Here is an 11355-nt window from a genome sequence, read left to right as displayed (position 1 = left end):
AGCAAGGCCCAGCTCCGGCCGCCGGCCAATGAGCTGTGAGAGCAGCCACAATGGCGCGGCGCTGCCTGATGGGAAGTGGAGTCTACTCCGTCCCAGCCTGCGCACCTCCCTCGCTCTCTGGAACTACAACTCCCGAAAGGCTAGGCGCATGAAACCCCGCCCTCATCTGCGCGCTTCATGCTGGAAAAAGGCTCGGAGCGCACTTCTGGGTGTGGGACTTCTGCTCCCATCGTGCTCCGAGGCAGTGTGGTACTGAGGGGCTTCTTCGTGCCTGCCTCTGTCATCCCGACGCCTGTGCGCAAGGGCCGGCGTGGACTGCACCTGCAGTGGAGCCGGCAGCGCCGTGCCGTGCCGGCATTACTAGGGCAGCTATGGAGGTGCGACGGGGTCCTGGCACGGTAATCGTCTCCATAGGGACGGGTGTAAACAGGAGAGGCTCAACTCTCTGCCGAGCCGCTCTCCGCCGGGCAGGTTCGGGCTGGGCCTAAAGGAGAGAGAGAGAGAGAGAGAGGGAGGGAGGGAGGGAGAGAAGGAGGAAGAGGGAAAGGAAAGGAAGGAAGAAAGAAGAAAGGGAGGAGCGAAGGAGGAGAGGGACAGGGCCTGTCCGCCACAGGGAGCGCCGAGCGGAGCCGTTCGGTTCCTTCCTACGGTGCTGTGGTGCAGCCCCGGCCCTGCGCCCCAGTTAACTGTTGTCAGGCATGGCTTTCAGTTGCTGCTGCTTTTCCGTTCTCCCTGTAGCCAGGCGCACAGCACAAACTTCCACGGCTCCTTGTGCCGGTGTAATTGTGCCGTGAAAGTTGTGCTGGGTGCTGATGCAAGGAGGCACAAAAGCCCAAAATGTAATCAGTTCTAAGTAATGCTAAGTTTGATGGCTTTATAATGGAAAATAACTGCGGTGCCTGAAGGTAGCTGACATAGTTTCAGGTCCTTAGGACCTTAGTACAAAAGGTGTGAGAAAAGGAGAATGGAAAAACGGGACCTGGGGATGGGGTGTATCTGGGACTAGCTGATGGCCAGGATGGGAGCACTTTAACTGATAGGTAGAAGGACAGCATCATTGCTATGTCTGTAATGTTAATTAAGCTGGGAAAAGTAAAGACCACCCTCAAAGACCACCATAGCATTTTTGTATGAATGCGGGAAACTTTCTGGAAAGTGATGTAATATGCCTGGTGACTATATAAGGATGGCCTGTAGAGCAATAGGGGGACACACGTTAGGAGAAGCTATCCCCCGTGTCTCCCAGCACCACAATAAAGAATACCTACTTGGCAAGTTTGTTCCTGAAGTTTTCTCCAAATCAGTACAATCTTCTCTGTGTCGTTGTGCTGACCACTAAGCAAGTTTCAGCGGTTACACTGGGTTAGCATTCTGCTGAGGTGATGACTGCAAGCAGCTTATAAAGAGGTCTGATAAGTCGTGACAGCAGTACAAGGTAAACAGCAGGAGGATATGGCTTTTCAAGAGCACTGAGCTGCTAGATCAGCTCACAGCATCTGAGGGAATCTCACCCAAAGGTGGGGTTCCTTGCGCAAGCTGACCCAGTGTTCAGGGTTTCTGCCTCCATCCTCACTGTCAGCTGCAGAATTGCACAAGGGATCTTGTGTCTTAGGTTTTTAGACAGCCTAAACTGGGGACCTGCAGGTCTTCCCTTTTATTAGCAAACTGAAACAGCTCAGAGAGTTGTCCAGCACACAGTAGAGCTTACACTATGCAGGCACCAGGAGCCCATTGTAGTGGAGGAAACACAGGACCTCCCCACCCAGCAGTGGCTGCACTGTTACCGCATTTTGGAGAGCTGCATCTTGAGGCTGCAATTTTGTACAGGAGGGTGGGAGATCCAGCAGCCCACCAGATGCAGTCTCTCAGCCCAGTGCTGTGCTGGCCCTTGGTAGGCTCTTGGAAGTGAGGGCAGTTTGCCCTGTGCCCTCCTCCCTGGAAAGAGGATTGGAGAGTGAGAACTGTTAAAGGTACAACAGCTGCTTCCCCCTGAGGGTGAAGACAGGCTGGCAGCTGAAGCCAGTGGTCAGAGAGCAGGCTGACTCTGTGGTCATCTTGTTCAGTGCAGCATCAGAAAATCGACTGGAATCTCAGGGCTGCTTTTATGTACCACAGCTGCATTCATTTTCCCTACCATGCCCATGTAACTGAATGTTTACTTCTCAATGCCTTTCACCTATACATGGCAGTTTCTAGTGTAGGAAAGATTTCTTGGTTGTATTTGTCCCATAGTTCCTACTGGCTGTCAGAACATCTGTGCCATCTGCATGACTGCCACTCCAGGGAACTGGCTTTGCAAGCACTTCTGGGCCCCCAAATCCTGGTTCTTGACAGGTTCTCTAGTGCTGTTTTGCATCTCTCCTCTTCAGAAGAGATGTAATTCATGGATGTTCTCACTTGGACAGTGAGGACAGTACCAATTGGTGTGCTGGTCAACAGATGGCAAAGCCTGAGGTTCAGTTGCACTACAGATCTTTCACAGAATCCCAGAATCCCAAGGGTTGGAAGGGACCTCGAAAGATCATCTAGTCCAACCCCCCTGCAAGAGCAGGGTAACCTAGAGTACATCACACAGGAACTTGTCCAGGCGGGCCTTGAATATCTCCAATGTAGGAGACTCCACAACCCCCCTGGGCAACCTGTTCCAGTGCTCTGTCACTCTTACTGAAAGAAGTTCTTCCTGATGTTCACATGGAACCTCCTATGCTCCAGTTTACACCCATTGCCCCTTGTCCTTTCACTGGACATCACTGAAAAAAGCCCAGCTCCATCATCCTGACACCCACCCTCTACATATTTGTAAACACTGATGAGGTCACCCCTCAGTCTCCTCCAAGCTAAAGAGACCCAGCTGCCTCAGCCTCTCCTCATAAGGGAGATGTTCCACTCCCTTAATCATCTTTGTGGCTCTGCGCTGGACTCTTTCAAGCAATTCTTTCCAGCAGTCCCACCCAGTACATTATGCTGTTGGATATTTTCATCCATTAGGTGCTTGATAATTGGCTGCTTACCGTATGTATATGTGAGCCAGGCACTCAATCTCCACTGTAATTTTAGTTAATTCTGTAAATTTTGAAAAGTTGTTCTTGCAGGACTTCTTTCACATATTCTTTCTGTATTTTGAAAAGTTTCTTTCACAGGACTACTCCTGAATCTTCCTCAGAGACTCCCTATTGCCAGACATGCATCAAGTGTCTGATGTACATCCTGTCTGAGGAAAAGAAGAACCTGGTGAGAACTCCAGTGAAACATCCAAACTTTCGCTAACTTGGGCACCTTTAAATCTTGCTGGAAGCTCATGAACCATCCCAAACTATTAGGAAGTTGAGCAGATTCTAATAACTTAAATCTTTCATATATATATAATCTTGCCAGCTAACTCCTGAATTTCAGTCAGATGTCATCTTTGTGAATTAACTACTGCGTGTTTAAGGATGGAGGAAAGAGGACTATAAATGTTCTTGGCTGCGACTTTACGAGGGGACATACATGTAAAACACTGAAGCCAGAATTCAACCCATGTAGTTAAAAAAAACAAGGAAACATAAAGAGAAAACCCATGCTGTTTAATCATAGGGTAAGAGCATCCTGCAGGAACATCTGCTCCCCGGTATTTATCAGTCTTACTAAGTAAAATAAACTAGCATGAGTAAAATATATATCCAAAACATGAGAAAATGAATTCTGGGAATGTAGAGACCAACAAAAAAAAATGCGATTTTAAGGTCTATAAAAGTCACATATTATTTATGTTGGGTTTGGGTGAGTTTTTTTCATTAGTGTTTTGGTTGTATGTCAAGAATGTGCCACTTCTATGGCAAGCTGTTTGTGCTAACATTAGCACAAGAACTTTAAGTATTATTTTGTTCCTGGAGCTGGAACGTTCTGTAAGCACACTCCTCATTGTACAAAAGATTTTTAGCCTACTGTAAATTGGAATCTTACCGTTTCTCCCGTGTAATCTTCCTGCTTCTTCAACTGGAGTTAGGAAATTTAAAATTCTGAGGCTTTACATTTAACCATTTGAAGGCTTGGTCAGCCTGAAGTTTAGGTTTTGAAAGTCAAACCCTCCTGTCTGCCCATGGTTAATTTTTTGTAAATTTTACAGACAGAACAGGGAGGGATTTGTATTGGATAATCACCCACTAATTACTTGGGTTTAATAATAGGAAAGGGACTTTTTTATAAAGCAAAAAGGGACAGGACAAGGAGGAATGGCTTGAAACTGACAGAGGGGAGATTGACATGAGATTTTAGGCAGAAGTTCTTCCCTGTGAGGGTGGTGACTCACTGGCACAGATTTCTCGGAGAAACTGTGGCTGCCACATCCCTGGCAGTGTTAAAGGCCAAGTTGGATGGAGCTTGGAGCAACCTGGTCTAGTGGAAGGTGTCTCTGCCTGTGGCAGTCGGTTGGAACTGGATGAGCTTTGAGGTCCGTTCCAACTCAAACTAGTCTGGCATTCTGTGAATGAGTAAAGTAGACAATAGAGCAATCCTGCATACCTGGCTTTCCCCCACCCCCACACACACCCCACACATCCCCCTACCCACAAGGAAACACTGACAAGGTTCCACAATAGAAATGAACAGACTCTTAAAATTAATAACAAATTTTGCTTTCAGAAGAGCTTGCACCTTCTGAAGTAAAATTGATTCATCATGGTCTTTTTATGGTTCCTCAGACCTTATCTTCACCACATTCTTATACTGATGCAAATCAGCTGCTTTATGTAGAGTCACCAACCTACCTTTAAAACTCATAGTCTGTATGAGTTAACCTAACTCAGTGTGTCCTTCCTGTGGGGGGGACACTAGTGCAAAGCTAGTTTGGGTTTCATCAGGATTATTGCAAAATTCTGGTTGGTTGTGTGATGCTTTCTTTTCCAATGGTCCCAGTGAGGACCAAGAATCATTTTGCACCCAAAGATGTGAACAATTTCTCACAATCACATAATCCAGGCAGCATGAACAACAGCTACCAGGGGTTTGTTCAGAGGTGTGTAACAAATGGTTTCTAGTCTGGGGAGAGGATTCCTTCAAAGAACAAAAACATTTACTTGCTTTTTAGGTGTGGTCAGTCCCTTCTGAGAAGAGTTTCAGGGTTCAGCCCATGTCTTTCATAGGCAGTTGTACAAATTCTGAATTTTGGCTCTTTGTGGTGAGCTTGTAGTGCCAGCTGCAGCAAAAAGATTATCTCCTTTCAATCATTCAGTTTTTGATTAAAGGCCGTTGGTCCATGTGGCCTACATTTGCAGCTGGACAGACAGTGCTAAGGAATCACAAACCCTGCTGCACCCCAAAGGAGAGACAAGCTCAGTCTGTACTACTGGTTAAGTCACCAGAATTGCTGGAAGGTTTTTGAAAACTAAGAACCTTACAAAGCAGAGCCTCCTCCAGTGTTAGAGACAACAATGATGTTGGGTTACCCCACAAGCTTTCACCATAATAGAGAACAGATTGTTGTTTCTGACTAGTAGCTCTCTAGGAGATGTCAAGTATTAACATAATAGTGAGTCATACTTAATATAAACATCACCATACTATGCTATCATTTAGTGATTCATTGACCAACATCATACAGGATTCTGTCAGGGCCCTGAGTGCACCAACAGGCTCTGCGAGCTCTTCTTCAGTCCTAGGCTCTTTGGTGCCTTGACTGAAGACTGATTTTGATGCAACACAGCTAGATAACCTGGGATCAGGTGCTGTGGAAAAAACTGCATGAGAAAGAGATTTGAGAAGCCTTCATTCAAGTGCACTCACCATTGGTTCTTGCTGGAGCTATGGTGTAGCCATGTGTCTCATATCTCACTGACCCTACCCAGCTGATCTGACATCCCAGGTGACATCATACCTTCCTCATCATTGCAGACTTGCCTGACCATCACTGAACTACAGGTGACCCGGGCTATCACCAAGTGAACTGCTTGGCTCTTCTTGTTCAAGCTCTGTGGCACTGTGCCCTGGAGCACTGTGCCCTGCTCCCTGATTTCCTTGCTGTCACCCTCTATAGTCCTAGCTCCCCTTGAGCAAAGGCATCCAAACTCTGAGGAGTAAGGGGAAAAGTTGTAGAGCCTGTTGGTGCATTCAGGGCTCTGACAGACAACAAGACACCTCTGTGGATGATATAATAAGGGTAGTTGGGCTTTTCAATTTTAATTCTAGCTGGTTGTAATATGAAATATGCAGAGAAGGCTGCCCCATTCCTGAAAGTGTTCAAGGCCAGGTTGGATGAGGCTTGGAGAAACCTTGTCTAGTGGAAGGTGTCCCTGAGTGTGACAGGGCTTGGAACTAGATGAGCTTTAACTAGTAAATATTTATTATCATCATATGATAATATGATAATAAATTCCAGCAAAAGGACACTTAGCCTAGAACCTTCTGAGGTTCCTGAGGAATCTAGAAACACCTGAAATTTAGTATATTTTCAATTCTCTCTTCAAATGGCTGTTTTTCTTGACCCAATAAATACGCAATTACTGTTTATGTTCTTCTGATACAGAGATCCCACTCACCTGGCTCTTTATACCAAAACCCATTATGAAGTTCTTAAACCAAGTGGTAGTACTGGCAGGATGTCTTGAATAGCTTCTTGCTCCATCAAAGAATTTTAAATTGTCCATTGTATGCTATATTATTTTCCTTACCCAAGAATTAAAAGAAAAAAAACCCCAAACCTACAGGGGAAAAAAAAATAAATAAAGGCAGTAGTAAGAAAATCAAGATCCTTGAGCTGATTTATTATGAATTCCTTCTTATGTACAGGACAGGCTTGATTTCATGTGTCCATTCTTTCCCTGTGTCTCTGCAGCAATAAACAGGCCCTTCTTAGCATTCCAAAGCCACCATATTGGAGCAAATGGAGTCCTGCTTAAAGAAGGAGCTGTAGGCTCTTGACTGGACTAAAGAGAACACTCAAGAACTGAAGTTACAGGTCTGATACAAGGTTCTCTTCACATGAAAGGAAGCGCTGAGATGGGTACTTAAATTTGCCATCCAAAGGAAAAAGGAGAAGTAGGCACCTATGGGTAGTATTGAATAAGCGGATTTGCTGCTCAGACTAGAGAACTCACACAAGATTCAGTTTATCTATATATTGGGCTTCTGCTGATTGCATGTCATTAGGTTGTTCACATTTTCTCATGTCTTCCACACCTTCTATAACAGTTTCCATTTTCAAGTCAAAGTCCAAGTGTTCAAAAGACATGATAATCTAAAGTGGATGTGAAACGGAATTTACATACTAAACTCTTGGAGATTCATGCCTAAATCCATCAAGCAGCAAGGGTGCAGGTACTCAAATTTTCACTGCAAAAACCTCTCCTTTCTGACATTCTGTTTCTGCGTGTGACAAAAAGATCCTTTCTTTTGCCTGAACCTAATCAGGATCCCCAGCATTCTTAGTTCTAATGGACCTGATCCTGGGAGGTTTGTTATGGGTGATTTGAGGACACACCTCATCGAGACATTGAGAATCACCACTTTAAGCTAAAACACTAAAAGAAGTGGGTACTCCTGCTTTTGTTACATCCTGAACTTAGAGCATGTATGCAGACCATGGGAAGTTTGCATTTGATTTTCTCTGAATTAATTCATTCAAATTCTCATTCCAAAGGAATCCTGTAGTGATGGGAAAAGTGGTAGATGGAAGGAAACAAAGTGTCTAATGGCAAGAGAAAGTAGAGGTTTCATAAGTGTGTTTACACTTTGGAATTATTTTTTTACTGCCTTACATAACATGTTTTCATTTTGTTGTTTTTAATAATGAGAATACTACTTACTGCTAGTGAAGTCTTTGCATGAACTAGATACAACCTGTGAGTTTGACTATCCTCTCTGAACAAATTTTAGTCTGCAGAGAGACCTTCTCCACTCTGCCACTGAGCTTCACAAAATAGGCAATAAAAGCAGCAACAGGATCTTGTTTCTTACCTTTATGAACATATAGTTACATCTATATTGTAACCGGAATTCCAGTCAGCTCCATCTTATGCTTATCATTTTCATTTTGGAGCTGAGCTCTGACAGACTTGATCAAAGCTTCTCTTTCTTTGCTCTCTGTCATACTGTTGTGCCCATCAACAGCAGAGAGAGCTCCACCTTCATGCGAGGATTTGGAATGGCAGACCAGAGATGGGGAGACAAAGTGCATTGTGTTAGCAATATTTTTGTAATTATCTTTACTGTCATAAGATGCCATTTACATCAGACAAAACAGTTATCTCTAAATTTTGACAAATCATAGAATAGTTAGGGTTGGAAAGGACCTCAAGATCATCTAGTTCCAACCCCCCTGCCATGGGCAGGGACACCCCACACTAAACCATATCACCCAAGGCTTCATCCAACCTTGTCTTGAACACTGCCAGGGATGGAGCATTCACAACTTCCCTGGGCAACCCATTCCAGTACCTCACCACCCTAACAGTAAAGAATTTCTTCCTTATATCCAGTCTAAACCTCTGCTGTTTAAGTTTCAACCCGTTACCCCTTGTCCTATCACTACAGTCCCTAATGAAGAGCCCCTCACCAGCATCCTTAGAGGCCCTCTTCAGATACTGGAAGGCTGCTATGAGGTCTCCATGCAGCCTTCTCTTCTGCAGGCTGAAGAGACCCAACTTTCTCAGCCTGTCTTCATATGGGAGGTGCTCCAGTCCCCTGATCATCCTCGTGGCTCTCCTCTGGACTTGTTCCAACAGTTCCATGTCCTTTTTATGTTGAGGACACCAGAACTGCACACAATACTCCAAGTGAGGTCTCATGAGAGCAGAGTAGAGGGGCAGGATCACCTCCTTCGACCTGCTGGTCACACTTCTTTTGATGCAGCCCAGAATACGTTTGGCTTTCTGGGCTGCAAGCGCACACTGAAGCTGGCTCATGTTCATTTTCTCATTGACTAACACCGCCAAGTCCTTCTCCGCAGGACTACCATGAATTTCTTCTTTGCCCAACCTGTAGCTGTGCCTGGGATTGCTCCAACCCAGGTGTAGGACCTTGCACTTGGCATGGTTAAACTTCATGAGGTTGGCATCAGCCCACCTCACAAGTGTGTCAAGGTCCCTCTGGATGGCATTCCTTCCCTCTAGCATATCATCAGAACCACACAGCTTGGTGTCATCGGCAAACTTGTTGAGGGCACACTCAATTCCATTGTCCATGTCAGCGACAAAGATATCAAACAAGACAGGTCCCAACACCGATCCCTGAGGGACACCACTCATTACTGATCTCCAGCCAAACATTGAACCGTTGACCACAACTCTTTGAGTGCGACCATCCAGCCAGTTCTTTATCCACCGAGTGGTCCACTTATCAAATTGTTGTCTCTCCAATTTAGAGACAAGGATGTCATGTGGGACAGTGTCAAACACTCTGCACAAGTCCAGGTAGATGACGTCAGCTCCTCCACCCCTGTCCATCACTTTTGTAGCCCTGTCATAGAAGGCCACCAAATGGGCTACTGAATGTTTTCTCAAGCTTGTTTTCTTTTCTTAGCCCTACAGAGAGGTCTTTGAGTTCTTCATAGACAGCTTCAAGACCTATAAACCCTTGCTGTCCACTATAAGGAATGAAGTAACTTTGGGTAAGCTTTCTAAACATGAAAGGGACATGGAACTGTTAGAACAAGTCCAGAGGAGGGCCACAAGGACAGCTGGGGACTGGAGCACCTCTTATATGAAGACAGGCTGAGAAAGTTGGGTCTGTTCAGCCTGGAGAAGAGAAGGCTGCATGGAGACCTCATAGCAGCCTTCCAGTATCTGAAGGAGGCCTCTGAGGATGCTGGGGGTGGAGGACTCTTCACTATGGACTTTAGTGATGTGACAAGTGGTAATGGGTTAAAACTTAAACAGGGGAAGTTTAGATTTGGTATAAGGAGGAAGTTCTTTACTGTGAGGGTGGTGATGCACTTGAATGGGTTGCCCAAGGAAGTTGTGAATGCTCCATCTCTGGCAGTGTTCAAGGCCAGGTTGGACAGAGCCTTGGGTGACATGGTTTAGTGTGAGGTGTCCCTGGCCCATGGCAGAGGGGCTGTAACTAGATAATCTTAAGGTCCTTTCCAACCCTAACTATTCTATGATTCTATAAGCTTTTGGACTTGGACTTGTGGGGAACAAACACTAATGGAGATGTTCTTACAGAGCTTTGTTGTGTTAGATACGTACATAGGATGAGCAGCCTAAACAGATGTCAATTGATAAAACCTTCTTTCTTGTCCATTAGGTAATTTCTTTCATACCTAAGATGTTGTTGGAAGCCTTCTTTTTACTATAATACTTTAGATTATTAGATTTAAGGTTTTTAGATATTTTAAATCTTCATCACGTACACAGTTCAGGCAACAGCAGTGTATCAAGATTTTCTGGGACAATCACAGTTCTGGTGGGGTGTATCATACTAATATGTTTGGAGGCACTTGCACTGGTAACTTGAAGCTTGAATTACTCTTGAAGACAGAGTAGAGAACTGAATAGGCCATTCTTATTGAGCTTTAAACTTTTATTGGCACTTAGATGCCACAGTGATACCAGGACTTTGTAAACTATCACAGCGAGCTAGAAATAGACTGTAACCAGCAGCTCATATCACACAGGGCACTGAGCAGCTATCAAATGTCAGCAGTCTTCTGCTGGGACAAACTCTGAAAGGATATATATTGTTTATCACAGTACTTGTTACCTGGACTATCCAAATCACAGGCCCTCATTACAGACAACTGTTCTTTGCACCTCCAACCAGGTGAATAAGCACATTTTAATCACTCTCTAAATTTTTTTTTAAATCCCTTTTATCAGTTTCCTTCCAGAATTCTTTACTAGACTTTTCTTTGCTTCAGCTCCCAGAGAGATTACTGTTTTGTCACATGCTGTAGGTGATATCGTATTGCTTTCTGAAGTCTTTGGTTTGTTTTTTATTTGGTTATTTTCTGGGAGGGGTTGGTCACCTTTTTTATGCATTTTGCTTGGATGTGATAGGTCCCTTTTTTCTTTGAAGTCTCTGTAGACACAGAAAAACATATCTTTTATGGTTTTTGGAAATCAGCTGAATGCCAGTGAACCAATATGCCATGGTAGCAAACATATTTGAAGGTCTAAGAAGAAAATAAGTGGATTTTCTTTTTTCTTAATTGGAATCCTCCCATCTTTCTGAATATTGAGGACTCATTTCCCTAATTACAGATACTACCCTGCTAATGAGGCCTACATGACATCTATCTACTTCTAACTAAGGGCATTGGATGGGGTTATCAGTAATTTTCAGCCTCCTCCTCTCTGTCCAGTACAGATAACAGCTCACCTGCCTAGCCAAGGAAGCAGAGATCTAATCCAACAGCTTCTGGCTACGGAAACAAGAAGG

At 44.6% G+C, this 11355-nt stretch overlaps 1 protein-coding gene across 1 annotated transcript in view; it reads left to right on the top strand.

The window, feature by feature from the left end:
• The first annotated feature begins 4964 nt into the window (after nucleotides 1-4964).
• Nucleotides 4965-11355, top strand: part of TSNAXIP1 (translin associated factor X interacting protein 1) — a 55595-nt gene continuing 49204 nt past the window's right edge. Inside the window, 5 exon segments of the mRNA XM_034073109.1 lie at nucleotides 4965-5000; nucleotides 5171-5316; nucleotides 6812-6849; nucleotides 6852-6934; nucleotides 9496-9583. Coding sequence (XP_033929000.1) covers nucleotides 4965-5000; nucleotides 5171-5316; nucleotides 6812-6849; nucleotides 6852-6934; nucleotides 9496-9583 — 391 coding nt within the window.

The sequence above is a fragment of the Melopsittacus undulatus genome, chromosome Z, assembly GCF_012275295.1.
Source record: "Melopsittacus undulatus isolate bMelUnd1 chromosome Z, bMelUnd1.mat.Z, whole genome shotgun sequence".
In the NCBI taxonomy this organism is placed as follows: Eukaryota; Metazoa; Chordata; class Aves; order Psittaciformes; family Psittaculidae; genus Melopsittacus; species Melopsittacus undulatus.
Note: the sequence above shows the minus strand (reverse complement) of the source record. Positions and strands in the feature narration are given on the sequence as shown.